This window comes from Macaca nemestrina, chromosome 17 (genome assembly GCF_043159975.1).
Source record: "Macaca nemestrina isolate mMacNem1 chromosome 17, mMacNem.hap1, whole genome shotgun sequence".
NCBI lineage: Eukaryota > Metazoa > Chordata > Mammalia > Primates > Cercopithecidae > Macaca > Macaca nemestrina.
In genome coordinates, this window is record NC_092141.1 from 16,952,889 (window position 1) to 16,976,008 (window position 23,120).

The 23,120-nt window shown below is 44.2% G+C and overlaps 1 protein-coding gene across 4 annotated transcripts in view; it reads right to left on the bottom strand.

Moving 5' to 3' along the window:
* Window positions 1–23,120, bottom strand: part of LOC105491089 (uncharacterized) — a 133,459-nt gene that overhangs the window by 36,360 nt on the left and 73,979 nt on the right. The window contains exon 7 of one of the 4 annotated variants that reach the window (XM_071082401.1): window positions 4,486–4,596. The exons of the other annotated variants lie outside the window; for them this stretch is intronic. Within the exon in view, the coding sequence (XP_070938502.1) occupies window positions 4,574–4,596 (23 nt within the window). The 3' untranslated portion in view covers window positions 4,486–4,573. Of the gene's footprint in view, window positions 1–4,485; window positions 4,597–23,120 lie in introns of those variants that run through there. 4 annotated transcript variants of the gene reach the window in all.

Consider the following 23,120-nt stretch of genomic DNA (forward strand, 5'->3'; position numbering starts at 1 on the left):
TTTTCACTTAGAATAGGAAGCTAAACACTGGGTAGTCATGGACATAAAGATGGGGACAATAGACATTGGGGACTACAAGAGCAGGAATGGAAGAAGGGAGGTAAGGGTTGAAAAACAACTGGGTGCTATACTCACTACCTGGGTAAGAGGATCAATCAGGCCCCAAACCTCAGCAGCATGCCATATACCCATGTAACAAACCTGCACATGTACTCCCGGAATCTTAAGTAAAAGTTGACATTATAAAAATAAGTAAATAAAGATCTCATCCTTGCTAATATGTTATACCCAGAAACTTCTATTTACTTGAATACATACATATAAGAACATTTTCCCTGCATAATCTAACTACAGAACTTAATGGAAAATTTATGGATTATTACTGCTGTCACTTCTGACTGGGTGTAGTCTAAAAGTGTCATGTATAATTCAATATATTATTTCCTTTTTTTTTTTTTTTTTTTTTTGAGACAGAGTCTTGCTCTGTCACCCAGGCCAGAGCACAGTGGCGCTATCTTAGCACACTGCAAACCTCCACCTCCCAGGTTCAAATTATTCTCCTGCCTCAGCCTCCCAAGTAGCTGGGATTACAGGCATGTGCCACCATGCTTGGCTAATTTTTGTATTTTTAGTAGAGATGGGGTTTCACCATGTTGGCCAGGCTAGTCTCAAGACTCCTGACCTCAAGTGATCTGCCTGCCTTAGCCTCCCAAAACGCTGGGATTACAGGCGTGAGCTACTGTGCCCAGCCTATATTATTTTTCAATCTACATCACAGTATTGAAAAACAAATGTAAGAATGTAGGACATTTCTATGTCCTACATGTGAGGAGTCAGCAGCTCCTCACAGACCATCCATACAAATAAATCCCTGGCTCTGACAATTAGGATAGGAACATAATCTCATTCTCTTCCCAGCTAACTTCTATAGTGCATTAGGCAAAAATTAAGACAAAGATAATAAATTCAAAAAGCAAGGCCAGGGGACAAAGATAATAAATTCAAAAAGCAAGGCCGGGGGCAGTGGCTCACGCCTGTAATCCCAGAATTTTGGGAGGCTGAGGCGGGTGGATCGAGGTCAGGAGTTCGAGACCAGCCTGGCCAACATGGTGAAACCCCATCTCCACTAAAAATACAAAAATTAGCCATGTGTGGTGGTGGGTGCCTGCAATCCCAGCTACTCAGGACTTTGAGACTCTGTCTCAAAAAAAAAAAAAAAAAAAAGAGAGTGGGAGATTAAGAAAGTATAAAACCCAGCTACCCGGGAGGCTGAGGCAGGAGAATTGCTCTAAACTGGAAGGTGGAGGTTGCAGTGAGCCGAGATCACGCCATTGCACTTCAGCCTGGGCAAAAAAGCAAAATGCCATCTTAAAATAAATAAATAAAAATAAAAAGCAAATTATTAATTAAAACACTCCAAAGAAAAATATCTTCTGCATAGAATATAATCTTCCAACAACGTCTCATTGTATCTTTATCCTTACCTGATCTCTCTGTTGGTACTCGTTAGTTTTGTCATTTCTGAAGGGAGATCCCTGCTACTCCACCCTGGTCAGATGTGTAAGTTTCCTCACTCCTTTTTAAATTCCCTGGACTTGTAAATACACAATAGGGATATCTGTTTCTTAAAGATTTAGTAGAATTTGGGCTTGTTGGGACATTTTTTGCTTGTGTGACTACATTTTAAAGTATGAATTCAACCCCTTTAATGGTTAAAAGTTTTAATTCTTTTTAAGTTTTGGAGAAATATTTACATTCAATGTTTGAAGAAATATATTTATATTTTTCTAGAAAACTGTCTATTCTGTTTCAGAAATATACTGGCATAGAACTGTTCATGGTGTTGAGCTTTCTACAATAGCTGTACTTTCACTTTCTCATTTCTTAGATTCCCCACATCCTCTGAGGGTTATCAAATTATATCTCACTGTTATTTCAACTTAGATTTTCCTGATCACTAATGAGACTGAACATCTTTAAAAATGTCTACTGGGCATTTGTGATCCTCTTCTGTGACTTGTCTATTCTAGCCTTTGATAATTTCCTGCTAGGTTGTCTTTTTATTACTGGTTAGCAGAAAGTTGTGGGGGGTTTTTGTTTTGTTTTTGAGACAGAGTCTCACACTGTCACCCAGGCTGGCGTGCAGTGGGGTGATCTTGGTTCACTGTAGCCTCGACCTCCTGGGCTCAGCCAATCCTCCCACCTCAGCATTCCAATTAGCTGGGATCACAGTCATGCAACATCACACTTGGCTAATTTTTAAATGTTTTGTAGAGATGAGATCTTGCTATGTTGCCCAGACTGGACTCCAACTCCTGGGCTCAAGTGATTCTCCTGCCTCAGCCTCTCATAGTATTGGGATTACAGGTGTGAGTCACCATGCCTGGCTAGAAATTTTTAATAGATTACCTATCTTGTCTTTGCTCTTCCTGCAGTTTTCATAATAATGTGTCTAGATGAATATTTTCTTTTACTCATCCTGCTTGAGCTAAATGAACAATCTGTGAACTCTTGTCTTTCATCATTCTGGAAAAATTTCAGGTGTCTTATCTTCAAATATTGTTTCCACCCCATTCTCTCTATCCTTTTCATCTGGAATTCCCTCTGGGCATGGGGTACAGCCATCGTCTGATTTTTTTCGTCTATGTCTCTTAAGCTCTGAGACAGACAGTATTAGATAGCCCAACAGTCATTCCCAAGCTCTCTCGCCCTTGCAGGCTTCCCACTAAAGAAGCTGAAAAATGTTATATGCTCCCTTCCTCAAACACCCTTGTAGCTGGGGACCACGTAACAGACTACTGTCAATGAGCCAGAGAAACCCAGGGAGTCTTTTACTTTTATTATTTAAAGGGAAAAAATAGGAGGGACTTATCTCTTCCTCTTCTTCCTGCCCTGCAGGTGGAAGTGATGTCTAAAGTTTGGCAGCTAAAACGAACCAGTCACACAGGAACAAGTATGTGGACAAAAGTCAACAGATTAAAGATGGTGAGCATGGAGAGGAGACACTCTGGGGCCCCGATTACAACATTGAGTGGTGAACCAATCCTGAAACTACTTTTGTTAAAAAAGCAAATTAACATTTTTAATGGTTTAAGCAACTGTTGGTTTCTTGAAGGTGAACACATACTAATTCAACCCCTCTATTATATTTTCTATTTTTTAAAATATCTCTTTTATATTCTGGGTAATTTCCCTATATTTATTTTCCAGTTCATTAGTTCTCTCTTCTCCTGCATCTAATCAGTTTGGCAACACATCTCATTGTGGCTTTAATTCCAAATTTTCATTTCTAGAAGTGTTCTTTTTCCAATTTCTTTTTTAAATAGAATCATTCCTTCCTTGTGGTTTTCTATTGTTCTCTTTCTCTCTTTAATATGTTTAAACACAATCTTTTTGTAGTCATTATTTATCATCTCAAATTCTGGTAGATAATATTTTCATTTGCTGTATTTGCTGAATAGTTCAAGTAGATAATTTTCACGAGCTATTGTGTACTATAAGCCCAGGGGCTTCTGTATCTGGGAGCAGAGCATAATCTAAGGTCTTTATGCAGCACAGATACTATAAATGTGGACTCCAAACCTCATCTGGCCTGATTTTCTTTCCTTACAAGAGACTCTCTCTTTTCCTCTCTCTTTTTTTCTCTCTCTGCCCATAACCAAAAAATACCAGATGGAGACCAGCTTCCTTATCACCTCCCTGGACTGGCAGGTGGAGCTGCAAAAATTTCTGCTCTTACTAAAAAGAGCAGCATGTTGTGAACCTTGGTTGGCTTTACACAGGGGTCTTGGTACTAATGCTGTGTTTATGGAAGTGCAGGACCTTGTCTCTTGTTCCTGTGTGGGCAAACACTGGGGTCCCCAGGTTTGTTCTTCAGTCCTCCCTCTCTATGCTTCCCTAAGACCAAGGGCCTCCACTCTGACAGCTTTAAATACCATCACTGTGCCCGCCCTCTCCAACACAGCAGTCACACATGACGTAGCTATGTAAATTAAATTAATTAAAATTAAAATTGGAATTAAAAATTCAGTCTCCAGACATACTAGCTGTATTTCAGGGACTCAAGAGTCCATGTGGTTGGTGGCTGCCATGAAGGCAGCATAGATACAGAACATTTCCATAATCTCAGGAACCTCCATTAGATGGAGTGGATTATGGATGACCCCCAGATCTGTGTTTCCAGCTCTGCTCTCCCATCCTGGCTCTGGATTTGCTGTGCAATCACCTGCCTACCATCGTCACCTGCATATTTCACAGCACCTCGGACTCCACATGATTTAAACGCAACCTTTCCCCTAGAATGCTTAATAATCCTGTCCAGCCTGCTTCACAAACAAAGCACCCCACAGAAAAGTAATTTAAAGATTTTAATACATTCTGTGATGGTTAACTGCATGTGTCAACTTGGAAAGACATGGATGGCACCCAGATATTTGGCCAAATATTATTTTAGATGTTTCTGTGAAGGTGTTTTTTAAAATGAGCTTAACATTTAGTTTAAATTAGTAGACTTCTGGTAAAGCAGATGCTCCTCCTTAATGTGGATGGTCTTCATTTAATCAGTTGAAGGCCTTCATAGAAAAATACTGGCCTCGCCTAAGAAGAGGAATTTTGTCAGCTGACAGTCTTCATACTCAAAGCATCAACTCTTTGCTGAGTCTCTAGCCTGCTGGCTTACCCTGAAGATGGTGGAGTTGCTAGCTTCTATACTCTTGAGCTAACTTCTCAGAATAAATCTCTCCCCCCTCCCAATTACCCCCAATATCCTACTGATTCTGCTTCTCTAGAGGACTCTTAACACTTTAAAAAATTAAATTACTTTGCTCAGTTATTGTCATTACCATGACCATTCTTTGGACTTTATTTAAATCCTGACGTGGAGTAATCAAAACAGAGCTTTTAAACGTATTTATGCCCTCCCCATCTCAGAAAATGGCCCTATCAAACCAGACACCAGGGTGTTGTCTTTGACTCCTTCCTCTCCTCCTCCCCTACAACCAATCTGTCACTAAGTTCAGCTGATTCTAAGACATATTTCAAATCTTTCTATGTCTTTCCATACGCATTGCTACACCCTCATGGTTAGTGGGTGAGGCCAAACCTGAGCCAGGGAGAAGCTCTGCAGGCTCTGCCCCCTTGGACTGCCTGGATCAGCACAGCCTCTCTGGCTCCACTAACTGCATCCAGCCAACTGGCTTTCTTCCATGTCCTGAACCACACCAAGGTATTCCCTAGCCGCAGCTACTCCTTTGCCCTGGCTCTGCACTGCTCCTCCTCCACCTTCTGACACTGGTTTTGACATCGCTGCCACAGTCTCCCTGGTCTAAATGTGACCCCCATCACTCACTCTCACGGCACTGAGTTTCTCTCTGGGCTCTTTGATGACTTATCCTTGTTCATTTATAGTTTTACTTGTTATAAAGTCTACCCGCTTGCTTGTCTGCCTAGTTCATGAGAGCATCAGAGTTCAGAGTTCATGAGTTCAGAGAGCATGTCTCTACAGTTGACTGCTGTCTTAATATGGTGCCTGGTCCTTGGCAAGAAATTCTTGAGTGACCAAGTGTAGGGCCCAGCACAGCATTTTCCAAAGTATGTTCTATGGGACTTATTGTAGGATGTTCTAGGTCAAGGGTTGGCAAACTGCTGCTCACGGGCCAAATCTGGCTTATAGCCTGTTTTCGTAAATAAAGTTTTGTTGGGACACAGCCATGCCCATTCATTTACAAAGTGTCGAAGCCCTCTTTAGCCCCATGGTAGAGCTGGATAGTTTTGACTGAGACCAACTGACCCACTGAGCCTATTACGTGGCCCTTAACAGGGAAAATGTGCCAACCCTTGTTACCATGATTGTAGTAAAATAAACAAATAGTAAGTAAAGAGGTTATGTGGATCTGATCTATGTTGGGTTAAACAGTCACACAGATTTCTTAATGTAGGACTTCTTGAAGTCTTTAATGTGTTAATAGGCACTGTGCTGTCTACAAATGTCATGTAATATACAGTGTTCCAGCAGGGAATGTTTTGTTAGTGCTTGCTGGTTCTTTGGAATAGGCTTTGAAAAATGCTGGCCAAGGTCTTGAAATATGAAGGTGAGATTCCAGCAGGGCTTTCTCTGGAAAGCAGTGATAGGAACTTATCAGTGACCACAGTGGGGAGGAAGAAAGGGAAGGAGGGAAGGAAGGAGGAAAGGAGGGAGGGAAGGAGGGAGGGAGGGAGGGAGGGAGGGAGGGAAGGAGGGAGGGAGGGAGGGAGGGAGGGAGGGAGGGAGGGAGGAAGGAAGGAAGGAAGGAAGGAAGGAAGGAAGGAAGGAAGGAAGGAAGGAAGGAAGGGGCGGGCTGATTATCTTAAGGGGCTGGAGCGTGGTGTCCACTCTGAACGATAACATTTAGAATTTATGTACAAGATTTATTGGGAGGAAAAAGCAGAGCAAAAACAGAAACAGAAGGAAAATTTCCCCGGGGAAATGGTAGTTACTCATTGCAGATTATCTCTAACTTTCCCTAGGATATAAATACCTTAGAGATATTTCTCAGTAGGATATGGGACTTTTTGACGGAAGGAAGTCTCAGATACAAAAAAGGTTAACATTCCAAGCATCTCCAAAATTGGTTAGGTCTCTAGGAAAGCTTACACAAATATTGTGTAATATACAGAATTTTATTCCCCTCAATGCAGCAAAAGTCATTTGAGAAAAAAGAAGATATTGAATTGCACACGGGAAGGTAAAATCCTAATTTTAGTGCATATCCAAGAATATCTTCCCAGAGTGTTGAGGTTGTACTAAAGTTCCAGACGGGGGAATGTAGATACAGCACTCGTGTATAATGCGGCAGGACAGGGCAAAGCAAAACCACACAGCCCAAGGCATTTGCTTCTAGAAGATGCTTTCGCTTGCCTTGGTTGCCTGGTTACTTGCCTTGCCTTGGTTACTAACATTTGGTACAGACATCAATCACTTGGGGGAAAAGCTGCAGTGTACACACGGAATTGTGTACTGTGCTAAATTCCACTGAGGACACAGTTGGATTCGTGGCTGCATTCCCAATACTTCTTCACCTTTGCCGAGGTCTTCCAGGTGCCTCCATGAGGTGTCTATTAATGAACTGACTCTGTACATTAATTGCAAGAGTCAAAAAAAAAAAAAATAAAGAAAGAAAAAAGCAAACCATCTTGGGAAGAAGGCAGAAGACTGATTAGAAAATGCTGTATGGGCCAAGCGTCATGGCCAAGCCATTACAAGGCTCATGCCTGTAATCCCAGCACTCTGGGAGGCCGAGTCAGTCGGATCCCTTGAGGTCAGAAGTTCGAGACCAGCCTGGCCAACATGACGAAAAAATTCGGCCAAGCATGGTGGCTGATGCCTGTAATCCCAGCACTTTGGGAAGCCAAGGCGGGCGGATCACCTGAGGTCAGGAGTTTGAGACCAGCCTGGCCAACAGGGCAAAACCCTGTCTCTATTAAAAATACAAAAATTAGTTGGGCATGGTGGTGCCTGCCTGTAATTCCAGCTACTCGGAAGGGTGAGGCAGGAGAACTGCTTGACCCTGGGAAGCAGAGGCTGCAGTGACCCTAGATCACGCCACTGCACTCCAGCTGGGGCAATAAGAGTGAAATTCCGTCTCAAACTCTGTCTCAAAAAAAAAAAAAATTAGGACAGGCACAGTGGCTCACGCCTGTAATATCAGCACTTTGGGAAGCAGGCGTGGGCGGATTACCTGAGGTCAAGAGTTTAAGACTAGCCTGGCCAACACGGGGAAACCTCGTCTCTACTAAAAATACAAAAAAAAAAAAAAAAAATAGCTGGGCATGGTGGTGCGTGCCTATAGTCCCAGCTACTGGAGAAGGCTGAGGCAAGAGAATTGCCTGAATCCAGGTGGTGGAGGTTGCAGTGAGCCAAGATCATGCCACCGCACTCCAGCCTAGGCGACAGAGGGAGACCCATCTCAAAAAAAAAAAAAAAAAATGCCAGGCGTTGTGGTACACGCCTGTAATTCCAGCTACTCAGGAGGCTAAGGCAGGAGAATTGCTTGAATCCAAGTGGAGGTTGCAGTGAGCCGAGATCACGCCACTGCACTCCACCCTGGGTGACAAAACAGAGAGTCCATCTTAAAAAAAAAAAAAAAAAAAAAAAAAAAAAAAAAAAAGTTCTGTACGTTCGTTCTTGCAGGAACCAGCTGTCTCAGGCTCATGGTGATCTAAACAACCTCATTCCCAGGATCTCTCTGGGGTTTTCCCAATAGGTCTTTATTATTACAGCTGTGGAATCAGTTTGAGTTTTCGGGAAAATGTAAGTTTACAGATCACAGAGGATAAAAGCAGTTCATTCCTCACTGGAGCTCAGCATGTGCAGTAAGAGCCCAGGGAGGACCACACTTACATTAAAGGTCTGGTGAGAGAGAATACAAAGCAAACGCACACATAAGCAGGTTCATGTGAAATCTCAGCAAATGTAGCCTGTGCTCTTCCCCTGCTGTGCATTCAGTGTTCAGTCCTTGCCTGGGACTGGTGTATACACACATTCGATTTTATTACTTATTTTATTTATTTATTTATTTATTTATTTATTTATTTATTTATTTTGAGACAGAGTCTCACTCTGTCACCCAGGCTGGAGTGCAGTGGTGCAATCTCGGTTCACTGAAACCTCTACCTCCCAGGTTCAAGCGATTCTCCTGCCTCAGCCTCCTGAGTAGTTGGGACTACAGGCGCCTGCCACCACGCCCAGCTAATTTTGTATTTTTAGTAGAGATGGGGTTTCACCATGTTGGCCAGGCTGGTCTCAAACTCCTGACCTCAGGTGATCTGCCTGCCTTGGCCTCCCAAAGTGCTGGGATTACAAGCGTGAGCCACTGGGCCCAGCCACAGACATCCAGTTTCAGTATCTCTGTTCCAATCTCAGGCTAGCTGGTAAACCTCGCGTGGCCTCGTCCTGCACACGGAGATCACAGCCCTTAGCCATGGACTTGTGGTGACCTGCACATAGACTCCTGGGTCCCCTCTCTTCATAGCATCCTCCTTTCTGACATCCCATTCCATAAAATGTGTGGCTTCAGCTGCCCTCTCTGGTCACTGCTTGATCACCATCTCCTCAGCCAGTGGGGCTGCTATGCTCTGGTCAGAAGCCAGCTCCCTGCACTGGGCGGTGGATATTGTTCCCAGGTAGAGAACTGGTGAGCTGGCCATCACTGCAGGAGTTTCCCTTCTCTCAGAGATTATTCCCACACTGCTTGTTTCCTAGAGATGAGTTCCAGATGGCTAAGCTTAAAAACTAAAATTATAACATTATAAAAAGAAAATACAGAATTAAGATTATAATCCTGGGGAAAGAAAGCCATATAAGGCACAAAATACAAAAGCAAAACAAAACAAAAAACATAAAAGAAAGGACTGAGAAATCTGACTACAAAAAATTAAGTTTCTGTATGACAAAATTAAAACCTGTGTGTGTGTTTGTGTGTGTGTGTGTATAGAGAGAGAGAGAGAGAGCAAATGTCTAGTATCCAGAATATATTCCTATAATCACTAAGAAAGAGACAGATAACTCAAGTAAAAATTGGCAGGGAAATGAACCAGTAACGTACTGAAGAGGAAACACAAATAGTCTGAAATGTACGAAAAGATGTTCAGTCTCATAGAAAAAAAAAATGGTAATGTATCATGTTCACCCATTAAACTGGCAAAAATTGAAAAAGACTCTTAATCCATACGGTTCATGAAGATGTGGGGAAATGGGTAGTCTTATATTGGCTGATGGGAACATAAAATGATACAGGCTTTTAAGAACGCAACTGGAAGTATGTTTTGGAAAATGAAAATACAATTTGACTCAGTAATATCACATCTAGGTGTCTGGTATAGAGGAAACAGATATGACACACGCACAAGGACGTTTACTGCAGCATTACTGTTCAAAATGGGGAGCTGAAAATATCTGAATTATCTATCAATTAGGCTAAGAAAACTTATTTATTTATTTATTTATTTATTTGTTTTTTGAGACTGTCGCCCAGGCTGGAGTGAAGTTGCATGATCTCGGCTCACTGCAACCTCCACCTCCTGGGTTCAAGCAATTTTCTTGCTTCAGCCTCCCAAGTAGCTGAGATTACAGGCACACACCACCATGCCTGGCTAATTGTTGTGTTTTTAGTAAAGATGGGGTTTTGCCATGTTGGCCAGGCTGGTCTCGAACTCTTGAGCTCAGGTGATCCACCCGCCTTGGCCTTCTAAAGTGCTGGGATTACAGGCATGAGTCACCATGTCCAGCCTAGGCTGAGTAAACTTTTAAAAAATTTTTTACAAAAAACATTCTATTACTCCATTTGCTAATCTTCAGATGTTCCTGTAAAGCTCATGGGAAAACTGATATTCTGATTTTTGATGGCTTTGCTATATGCAGCACCTTCTAGGTACTTGATGTTTTTCACTCATTATTTGATACACGTCAACCTAAAAGGTTGGACCTGTGCATCTCTACATTTTCTAATGTGGTCAGAGAAGTCTGGGAAGGATAGAGAATAGCAAATTAATAGATGGTTAGTATCCAAAAAGATTTTGATATGCCAGAAGTAGGAACCAAATTAAGTGAGCTGACATTTAACTCAATTCTTCTTCACCTTAATGTGTGTGTTTACATTTTTTCACAATGACCATGTATTACTTTTACAAATTACACATTTTTAAAAATAATACACATTACGAAAAATATTAGTGGTGGGCTGGGTGCGGTGGGTCACGCCTGTAATTCCAGCACTTTGGGAGGCCGAGGCGGGTGGATCACCTGAGGTCAGGAGTTCGCGACCAGCCTAGCCTGGCCAACATGGTGAAACCTTGTCTCTATTAAGAATACAAAAATTAGCCAGGCGTGGTGGCGGGCGCCTGTAGTCCCAGCTACTCGGGAGGCTGAGGCAGGAGAATGGCGTAAACCCAGGAGGCGGAGCTTACAGTGAGCCGAGATCGTGCCACTGCACTCCAGCCTGGGCGACAGAGCGAGACTCCGTCTCAAAAACAAACAAACAAACAAACAAACAAACAAACAAAAAAATATATATATATACACATACACATGTGGTATCACATATAGACAAAATAGGCCAATGTGGATTCCAAAGTCATGAATGAATAAGAGTTCTAGTAATTATATGATTCTGTGTCAAACAGATCGTAAAGGAATGCCTTATCCTTTTCATTCCAAAAATTTTGAAGAAGATTTGGCTGTAAATGAGGGAAACAAGATGCAATTCAACCCTTGCTAGAAAGGCAGGCCTTAATGTTTTTTTTCCTTATGTGATAGGTTAAAGACGTCTATAGATTCTGAGAAATCCTCCATTTAAGAGACAGAGTCCAATTCTCCTCCCCTTGAATCTAGGCTGGCCTTAACAATTTGCTCGAATGTGGAGTAAGTGACTTGGGACTCAGAAGGCCAGTTCCTAAGAAGCTTGAAGTTCCTACCCAGGATTCTGGGAATGCTCTCTTGGACCCCTGAGGCTCCTGGGGTATGTGGAAATTCACGCTGGCCAAGTATACAGGCTGCATGGAGAGAGATGGTGGCCCCACTGTCCCAGCGGCAGCCATGAGGGCTGGTGACCAAGGAGCAGACAGCAGTCATGCCCAAACAAAATGAACACTGTTGTTATTCTAATCCACTGTGTTTCAGGGTGGTTTGCTCTACAGCTATAGCAACCACAACACCTGACCTGACTTCTTTCACATCTGATGCAAAGGAGTGAATCACATCTCTGTGGTGGTGGAAAGCAACCTATTGTCCCCCAAGCAAATAACTCTGGGGTTCCTTGGAATTCCAATTCTGATCCTGTTCATGTTATTGTTTTAGTCACCTTCTTTTTATTTTATATGGCTCATTATCTCCCAAATCAAGGTTGGCAACTTCTGCTTATCTTTTTTTTTTTTTTTTTTTGAGATGGAGTCTTGGCTCTGTCGCCCAGGCTAGAGTACAGTGGCGCGATCTCGGTTCACTTGCAAGCTCCGCCTCCCGGGTTCACGCCATTTTCCTGCCTCAGCCTCCTGAGTAGCTGGGACTACAGTGCCCACCACCACGCCTGGATAATTTTCTGTATTTTCTTTTAGTAGAGACAGGGTTTCACTGTGTTAGCCAGGATGGTCTCGATCTCCTGACCTCATGATCCGCCCACCTTGGCCTCCCAAGGTACTGGGATTACAGACATGAGCAACCATGCCCAGCCTGCTTATCTTTTAAAATTTAAGAAAATGCAGACCTCCTCAACCCACTCAGTTCAATGTCATTACTACTCTGAAACATGCGCTGCAGGGGCCATGCTCATGGCTGTTTCCACTGTGCCTTTCCTTCTGCAACGCTAGGGTGGGCAGAATGACGTGTGAAGGGGGCCTTCGTCGCACCTTTCCAATCAGGCAGGGCAACCTGCCTTCATCAGCACTCTTTCTCTATACTTTCTTCTTGTTTCTTCTTCCAGGTGAATTTTTAATTATTTTGTTAAGTTCAAGAATAAAGTTTGTTGGGATTTTAATTGGAGATTGATTTGGAATAATTTGCCTTTTTTTTTTTTTTTTTTTTTGAGACGGAGTCTCGCTCTGTCGCCCAGGCTGGAGTGCAGTGGCCGGATCTCAGCTCACTGCAAGCTCTGCCTCCCGGGTTTATGCCATTCTCCTGCCTCAGCCTCCTGAGTAGCTGGGACTACAGGCGCCTGCCACCTCACCCGGCTAGTTTTTTTTTTTGTATTTTTTAGTAGAGATGGGGTTTCACCGGGTTAGCCAGGATGGTCTCGATCTCCTGACCTCGTGATCCGCCCGTCTCGGCCTCCCAAAGTGCTAGGATTACAGGCTTGAGCCACCGCGCCCGGTCATAATTCGCTTTTTAAATGGTTCCTCTCACTATCTGCCCTGACGGAACTGAGGGTTTGAGACTGGGAAAGAGGAGACAGCGACCACGGTGAGTTGGTCCAGGAAGCAGCGCCCCTCCCTTTACTCCTCTGTGGGCAAGAGCCTTCCCATGGCAAGAGGACAGCTGTGTCCCAGACATGTTCAGGCGGATGCTGCACAGCCTCTCCCTGGAGACAGAATCACAGGAGTTCACATATCAGGAGTGGCTGGGGCCCCATCTTTCTTACTTCCTCTGTTTTCATTTGACAAACACTCAGGAGTCCCCACCTGCGGCGTTTCCTCCCTGAGGTTCCCTGGCTTTGGCATTGTGACACAGGGTCTGGCTGCTTTGCGAGCACAGGTCAACACCTCCTGCCCCCTGGCTAGGTCCACTTCCTCTGGCCCACCAGCAGCTCAGGTAGTGCTGGCCTTGCACAGCACCTGAAGGCAGGCGAAGCCCCGTGGCTCAGCAGGCGCCTCTGGTTCTTCTGTGGCATCGTGAGAGCAGGTCTTCTCTGTGCCCTCAGTTCAGGACCCACACGATTTCCTGCCATCTTCTGTCCCCAGGACCATGCTCCAGGCCTCTGGACAAACACTTTCCCGGAATTTTCTTCCTCTCCTTTCCTCTTCTGCCTTTCTGTTAAGCTGGCTACCTCATTTTCATTAATTCCTCTCTTCTTCCTTGCTTGCTGCTTCTAAAAACTGTCATAACTATGCAAAGCTCTGCTGGCTCCTCTCCTCCTGGAGTCACCTAGGGTCAGTGGACTGGCAGCCCCCCAAAGCCCCATCCTGCTCCTTGCTGAACGTTTACCTGTGTCCAGCAGCTCCCCCAAGGAAATGCTGGAGACACCTTCTCATAAGCCACCTGCACAACTCACTAGCGGTTCAGCCCTTGAGGCTGGGAGTAGAGTCCACACAAACATTTCTAAAGCCCTCCATGTGTGAGGGGCTGAGGAGTACACCTGCAAGGAAGTGTGGTCCTACCGCATGTGATTTACCCATGCTGTGGTGCAGGCAGGCAGCACAGCCTGAGGTTGGGGTGTACAGGAGGCAGGATGAACTCTGGGGCTTCAGGAAAGGGTGAGCCACTACAAGATTCCTCATGGAGTTCTGGGTAGGCCCAGGAGACAAAAATCTGGTTCTTTCTTTGTTTTGTAGTAAGTCCTCACTTAATGTCATCGAGAGGTTCTTAAGACACTGTGATGTTAAGTGAAATGGTGATGTGCTGTGTCACAAAACCAGTTTCACTGTAGGCTAACTGATATGAGCCACAGTTGAGTTCTCATGGCTTATGGTATGTGGTTTCACCCAAAGCTGCAGTTTCCAGGAACCGACTGCCCACACTAACAACTGAGCTGACATCAAACTGAATGAAGCCCCTGGCTAACCTAAATGTCCATTGCTCTAAAGAGTAACAAACCAACCCAAACCGTGACCAGCTCCTCCTCCTCTCACTAAAGCAACTCAGTGTGACTTCAGGAAAATGACTCATCTTTTCTGCCTTTGGTTTTCTCATCTTTCAGATGAAGTGGCTAGATTAAATCAGTGGTTCTGAAATAAACAGTTATGAAACCTGTTCTTCCAACTTGACATTTCTGCAAAGGTTTTTCTTTTTTTTTTTCCAATATGGAGTCTTGCTCTGTTGTCCAGGCTGGAGTGCAGTGTCACAATCTCGGCTCACTGCAACTCTGCCTCCCAGGTTCAAGTGATTCTCATGCCTCAGCCTCCTGAGTAGCTGGGACTACAGGCACATGCCACCATGCATGGCTAATTTTTGTATTTTCAGTAGAGTTGGGGTTTCGCCATGTTGGCCAGGTTGGTCTCGAACTCCTGACCTCAAGCCATCTGCCCGCCTCGGCCTCCCAAAATGCTGAGGTTACAGGCGTGAGCCACCATGCCTGGCCTGCAGAAGCTTTTTTAAAGGTAGGGTTTGCAAACCACAAAATCCAGTGATCTTCTCTTTTACAACCTTCTGTGTTTTACCTTGCATTGCCCCAAAGAGCAGCCAGCAGCCACATGTGGCTGTTTAGTTAAAATCTTAAACAAATTTACAAGAAAAAAACAACCCCTTTAAAAAGTGGGCAAAGTCGGCCGGGCGCGGTGGCTCAAGCCTGTAATCCCAGCACTTTGGGAGGCCGAAACAGGTGGATCACGAGGTCAGGAGATCGAGACCATCCTGGCTAACCCGGTGAAATCCCGTCTCTACTAAAAAATACAAAAAACTAGCCAGGTGAGGTGGCGGGCGCCTGTAGTCCCAGCTACTCGGGAGGCTGAGGCAGGAGAATGGTGTGAACCCGGGAGGCAGAGCTTGCAGTGAGCCGAGATCCGGCCACTGCACTCCAGCCTGGGCGACAGAGCGAGACTCCGTCTCAAAAAAAAAAAAAAAAAGGTGGGCAAAGTACATGAACAGACACTTCTCAAAACAAGACATTCATGTGACTGAGAAACAAATGAAAAAAAGCTCAACATCACTTATTAGAGAAATGCAAATAAAAACCAAAGTGAGATACCATCTCACACCAGTCAGAATGGCAATTATTAAAAAGTCAAGAAACTATGGATGCTGGCAAGTCTGTGGAGAAAAAGGAATGCTTTTACACTGTTGGTCAGAGTGTTCAATCATTCTGGAACACAGTGTGGCAATTCCTCAAAGACCTAGAAGCAGAAATAACACTTGACCTAGCAATCTCATTTCTGGGCATATACCCAAAGGAATATACATCATTCCATCATAAAGATACAGGTATGCATATGTTCACTGCAGCACTAGTCATAAGAGCAAAGACATAGAATCAGCTCAAATGCCCATCAATGATAGACTGAATAAAGAGAATAAGGGACATATACACCATGGAATTCTATGCTGCCATAAAAAGGAACGAGATCATATCCTTTGCAGGGACATGGATGAAGCTGGAAGCCATTATCCTCAGCAAACTAATGCAGAAAGAGAAAAAAAAAACACTGCATGTTCTCACTTATAAATGAGAGTTGAATGATGAGAACACATGGACGCATGTATGGGAGCACCACACACTGGGGCCTGTCTGGGGGCATGGAGGGAGTGACAGCACCAGGAAGAATAGCTAATGGATGCTGGGCTTAATACCTGGGCGATGGGTTGATCTGTGCAGCAAACCATCACGTCACATGTTTACCTATGTAACAAACCTACACATCCTGCACATGTACCCCAGAAGTTAAAAGTTGAAGAAAAAAATTAATAATTTTTAAAATTAAAATACAATAAAATTAAAATTCAATTTCTTAGGCACATTAGCCACCTTTTAAGTGCTCAGCAGCCACTGTGGCTAAGGTTCAGCCAGCACAGATCTAGAACATTCCCATCATCACAGAAGGTTCTACAGGACAGTGCTGCCCTGTACTTACGCAAACATGCATGCATAGTTCCCCTCTTTTATGCAGATGGCAGCATGTTCTGCTCCCTTACCAAGATATACAGAGCTAGGTCCTTCATGACATCTGGAGGAACAGTTTCAGTGTAGAGACCAAGGGACCGGATGCTGGGCCCAACAGCAGGAGTTCAGTCCCAGCTCTGACCTTTACTAGAGTGTGACTTTGAGCAGTCATGGAGCCTCTTGCTGCTTTGGTTTCATATTCGTAAACTGGATATAAAATGCCTAACTCATGGAATTGTGGTCAAGACCAAATGCACTTAGACAATGTCGGTCACACGGTAAATATTTCATCACTGCTAGCTTTACTTCCGTCACCATTGCCTACTTCATTCTCTGATGACACACGCAGGCCCATCATATGGATGGAGACAGTAGGCGTTTAGGGTGTTTCCAGTCTTTCGTTATCACAAACACCAGTGCAATAATTATCCTCCCAAGCACATCTCTACACACAGGTGGAATCCATTTTAATGGATTCTGCCAAATTGCCCTCAAAGAGGTTCTTCCACCTTAGACTCTGTCTCCCAACAACACACGCGTGACTGTGTCCCTCTACCATACAGCATGTGCCCTTTGATGACGGGCTTCTTTTTACTCAGCACAGGCCCATCCGTGTTGTCGTGTGTGTCAGCCATGCTGCTTCTGCATCCACCCATCCACCTTCTTCTCTCAATACCCCAATTCCCATCATGGTTCAGGAGTTGTGGGTTTCCTCGTGTCCTCCAGAACCACAGTTCTGGCTGAGAGACCACCTGCCACCATGGCTTGAAAACCCTTTCCAACTCTGTAGCCAGCGGAGTTAGATCCATATTCCTGGCCTATGTGGAAAGACGTTAAGTCATAAGTTAATCCACAAAGTTCTAGCACTCCAAAGAGAACATTTTTAGTAAGTGAAATTTTTTTTAAAGGAAACAGCACTTCTATATTTTTGGATGTGCTTACTAAGAAAATAATATGTAATAACTAAAGAATTAATTCAAAGGAATTTTGTTCCAAGATTAAGTTTAGTTTATACTTAGAAAGGCGGAATTCAGCCTCTAAAATCGTGAGTGTCTTGTGGTGAAATTACTTCTTTTTCCCAAATGGACAACATTTCATGAGTAAGGGAATGGAAAAAATGCTCAGTGCAGATTCACTTGGGACTGTAATTATCTAAATAGGCTCACATGCTGTCCTGGGGGATGGAGCGGGAACAGCAGCAAATACCAAAGCCTCCTTTTTCTGAATGGTGACATGATGGCTTTGGTGTTGGGTGTGTCATGTCGTAGCACCAGTTGCTGCCATATTTGACCTACTGAGGCCCTCAGCCTCAGATAGCCCTCGGGAGGAAAGAAGACAATGATACTTAAATCACCCTCAGTCTCCAGGAGGAGGACACTTTCTGACAATATTTATTTTTGAAAATCCTATTTTTCCTTCCTAAAGCTGGCATGACATCTAGTATTTCTATTTACAAGGAAAAAAAGTGTAAATGGGCAGTTTTGATATAGATATTTCCTTCAAATGACCCTGGAAAGCCAGAAAATGAAGCTAACTCATGATAATAACCTTTCTTTCGTTTTAGAGACAGGGTCTCACTCTGTCACCAAGGCAGGAGTGCAGTGGCATGATCATGACTCACTGCAGCCTTGAACTCCTGGGCTCAAGCAATCCTTCTGCCTCAACCTCCCAAAGCGTTGGGATTAAAGGCATGAGCCACTGTGCCCGGCCAAGAACCTTTAACTGAAAGTCCAGTGAGGTCTCTAAAAGCCCACCTTGTGAGTCCCCTCACTTTCTCCCGCATTTCATAGGAATTTGGCAGGTTGGAAGAGGCAGGATGTGGGCCCTTAGTCTGCAGGGTGGCTGAGTTTCTGGTCTTCCTAGATGTTCCTCTCAGCCACCGGCCACCATCTCCAGGGGGCATGCTGGCCTCTGCTCTCCCTCCACAGCCCACTGGAACTTTCGCTCTTATCCTCTGCCTCTGTTACACCTCTAATTCTCCAATGTGGACCTCGATGAGTTGCCTTGATGAAGGCCTGGAGCCCAAATTGCTGGCAACCAAAACACTCTCTCCTTTTCCTTAAGGACACGGAGGACCTAATCTTCCCGTTTTTCAGGTAGGTGGTGGTGAGGGCAGGGAGGGGAGCTGCATACCATACCTCTGAGAAAAGGGAGGATAAATAAAACAGCTAAGTACTCCTGTTAAAAAAAGCCAGTCTTTCCACACAGGCCAGGAATATGGGTCTAACTCCGCTGGCTACAGAGTCAGTACGGGTTTTCAAGCCATGGCGGCAGGCGGTCTCCCAGTTGTGGTTCTGGAAGACACAAGGAAAACCACAACTCCTGAACTAGAATGGGGTAGGGGCTATGGAGAGAAGAAGGTGGACGGATGGACGCAGAAGCAGCGTGGCTGACACACGCCGCAACACAGATGGGCCTGAGGAAGCTGCACTGAGTGAAATCAGCCCCTCACCAAAGGGCACATGCTGTGTAAGTCCACGTCTATGAGGTGCCCAGAATGGGTAAATTCAGAGACAAAGCAAAACGGTGGTTAGAGGCTGAAGACAGGGAATAGGAAGCCCCCACCCCAGTGTTTAAAGCTTACAGAGCTCAGTTTGGGATGACGAAAACGTTTTGGAAATAGAAAGTAGTGATGATTGCACAACCATGTGAACGTGCTTCATGCCTCTGAACTGTACATTAAAACAGTTAAAATGATAAATTTCATGTTATGTGTATTCTACAATAAAAAATAAAAAAAGAGGCCGGTCATGGTGGCTTACACCTGTAATACCAGCACTTTGGGAGGCCGAGGTGGGTGGATCACGAGGTCTGGAGATCGAGACCATCCTGGCTAACACAGTGAAACCCCGTCTCTACTAAAAATACAAAAAATTAGCCAGGCGTTGTGGCAGGCACCTGTAGTCCCAGCTACTCAGGAGGGTGAGGGCAGGAGAATGGTGTGAACCTGGGAGGCAGAGCTGGCAGTGAGCTGAGATTGTGCCACTGCACTCTAGCCTGGGTGACAGAGTGAGACTCCGCCTCAAAAAGAAAAAAAAAAAATCTTCTGACCACGTGTGGTGCCTCATGCCTGCAATCTCAGCACATTTGGAGACTGAGACGGGTGGATCACCTGAGGTCAAGAGTTCAAGACTAGCCTGGTCAACATGGTGAAACGCCGTCTCTACAAAAATAGAAAAATTAGCTGGGCATGGTGGCGGGTGCCTATAATCCCAGCTACTTGGGAGGCTGAGGCAGGAGAATCACTTGAACCCGGGAGGCAGAGGTTGCAGTGAGTCAAGATCGTGCCACTGCACTCCAGCCTGGGCGACAGAGTAAGACTCCATCTCAAAATAAATAAACATAAAAAAAAAAAAAAACAGATCAAGAACAACAAGGCTTAAGGGACAGACCACACCCCCTCTTCATCAAAGCAACAATAAAAGGAGCTAGGTAAGTGAACTTCATTTGGCAAAAACGGATCCTTGCTGTGAAATAAAAAGTACTTTCATTTAGCAGCATCATTAAAAAAATGTTTAAAAAGTACTTTAAGCATATGCCCTACTTCACAAGCTGGTAAGTAATCTTGCCCAATTAGGATGGAGAGTTTCCAGTTATCCCTTTAAACAGCTGCTAAGAAGTTCTGCTTGGTCATGTGGGTGTTTCTGTCCAGGAGCACCCTGGTGCTACGAGGCTCAGTCTTGCAGAAGTGTCAGCCCACGAATGCAGGCGCGACCCCATGCGTGCTGGTGACTAGGCATCAGATGCCACGAGATGCTGGTGTGGATCCCTGAGTGGGCCACATCTGTCCTTCTCTGTTCACCCTGTTTCTCACCACCCTCACCCTTGCAGGCTGCTGTCCGACCCCGACTCCTCCAACTCACAGTGCTCCAGATCTGCTCTGGGTCTTGGGAGTCCCTCTTGCTCCCAGGCACAGCCCTGACTTTTGGTTGCACCCCTGGCGACAGTGGCCAGTGGTCTTGGCCCAAGGCTCTTCCTCCATTCTACCCTAGAAAACAGCCCTGGCAAGAGCACTTGGGTCCAGACCCTGCCTCCAACTCTGATTTTTAATCTCAGAACATAGATGGAAACAGTAATGTTAGTATTGTAAAATGTATACTTCAAGATTAAAAGGACTAACTAAAATTAAAGGTAAAAACCATCAAGAAGATAGGGCTAGAAACCTTTATGTATGGTTCGACATAATCTCTCAGAAATCAAAGCTTTTGACACAAACCACAGTTAAGAGTAAGAGACTTCAACACACCTGACTCAGAATTCAGCAGATCAAGTGGCCACATGGGATGGGAGACACTCGATCTCCCACTGAGGCACAGGGGTCGCTGACGGGCCTCAGACCACTCACACCTTGAGCCCTGAGAACAGGAGGCCTAGCCTTACCTCTGTACAACTAACAGGTCCTTTCAGAGGACCTTCTCCAAAACAACAGTATCAGTCCCAGGGAAAACTTCAGTCTTCACTGTTAGAGAACATAAAAATTGTCTGGAACTTTTAAATGAGAAGTTTTCCAACTTCCATCCATTTTTTTTTTTTTTAAAGCTTCAAGTTTTCATTTGTCAGATTGGAGAGTCAGAGTCTTATACCCAGAGTATAAAACATCTTTGGCCGGGCGCAATGGCTCACACCTGTAATCCCAGCACTTTGGGAGGCTGGCGGATCATGAGGTCAGGAGATCGAGACCATCCTGGCTAACACAGTGAAACCCCGTCTCTACTAAAAATACAAAAAATTAGCCAGGCGTGGTGGCGGGCATAGTCCTAGCTACTCGGGAGGCTGAGGCAGGAGAATGGCATGAACCCGGGAGGCGGAGCTTGCAGTGAGCAGAGATTGCGTCACTGCACTCCAGCCTGGGTGACAGAGCAAGACTCTGTCTCAAAAAAAAAAAAAAAAAAAAAAGGCCAGGCGCGGTGGCTCAAGCCTGTAATCCCAGCACTTTGGGAGGCCGAGACGGGCGGATCACGAGGTCAGGAGATCAAGACCATCCTGGCTAACACGGTGAAACCCCGTCTCTACTAAAAAATACAAAAAACTAGCTGGGCGAGGTGGCGGGCGTCTGTAGTCCCAGCTACACGGGAGGCTGAGGCAGGAGAATGGCATAAACCCGGGAGGCAGAGCTTGCAGTGAGCCGAGATCCGGCCACTGCACTCCAGCCCGGGCGACAGAGCGAGACTCCGTCTCACAAAAAAAAAAAAAAAAGTTTGCCTGAGAATTAATTCTGTCACCAACCCTACTAGAGAAGGCAGTAAAGTAAATACCTATTAGTTTTTTGTTTTTTATTTAAAGAATCAGAGTCTCACTCTGTTGCCCACACTGGAGTGCAGTGGCATGATCACAGCTCACTGCAACCTTGAACTCCTGGGCTCAAGCAATCCTTCCACTTCAGCCTCACAAGTACCCAAGACTACAGGCATGTAGTGCCACTATGCCCAGCTATTTTTCTACAAAGTTTTTGTAAGAGAAGGTCTTGCTACGTTGACCTCATTGGTCTCAAACTCCTGGCCTCAAGCGATTCTCCCACCTTGGCTTCCTAAAACCCTGAGATTATAGGTGTGAGCCACTTCACTTGGCCCTTAAATTGCATTTTTGACTATATAAAAAGGTGATACAGGGTTTTAGAGCTCACTAACATCATAACTAAAAAGATCAGCCCTTATTAACACAAAACTTCATTTATACTTAAAGCAAGCAACCACAAGCCAAATGTCTCTTCAACAATAAGAATATAAAAAATAATATGCTTGATACTAAATATTAACCGCAATCAAGTAGAGATTTCCCACAACAGTAATACACCATAACCAAATTGGAATTTTGCCCCCAGATATGTAAGAATTTTTTCCTATCAGAAAATCTATTCGTTATTAATTACATAAATAAGTTTAAAAAGAAACCATATGAACAGCTTATTAACTGCCAAAAAGGAATTTGCTGTAATTCTTATCTATTTCTGGATTTAAAAAATAAGTTTAAAAAGAAACCATATGAATAGCTTATTAACTGTCAAAAAGGAATTTGCCATAATTCTTATCTATTTCTGGATTTAAAAAAACTCAGTAAATTCAAAACACATGCAAGCTTCCCTTAATTGATAAACTATTCATCAGAAAACAATACAAAAATCTTATTTAAAGTAAGATATTGCTATTAATGGAAAAATAAAACAACAATGTCCAGCATTAATAAGTATTAGTTGTTCTGGACTGTCATGAATGCAATAAACCAAAAAAAGTACAAGAGGTATAAATATTGGAAAGAAGAAACAAAATTATCATTATTTGTAATAATTTATCTAGAAAACCAACAAGTATAATGAAATAATGAAAAACGCCAGGGCATAAAAGTCATCACAACAATGCACATCACAGCACTGGCTGACCCTCACGGGGCCCTGGCTGGGGCCCAGGACGCTGTGCCACACTCAGGTCACACTCTCATTTCTCTGCTCAGCAGCAACCTGTGGCAGAGGACCAGACCCACAGAGCCACAGAAGGGAACAGCAAGTCCAGACACCACGCAGTTCCCATTCATACCTAGGCCTATCAGGTAGTTCAAGAGAGATGATGAAGTAAGTGATGCTGAAATAAATGGCCATCCAGAACAAAGGGGTATGTGTATTTACATAGTGTGTGTGTATAGATGTGTGTGTCTATATATATAGACACACACAAATATATATATATATATATAAAGGATACAACTGCAATCTCTGTGACAGATATGGTTAATATCCTTCAGGAGAAACGAATAAAGCTCTCTGAGGCCTCCAGGCAGACAGCGATGAAATGCATGCACTCACTCACAATCTCATTCCATTGTGAAGCCCCACGAAACCACAGAAAGGAATTT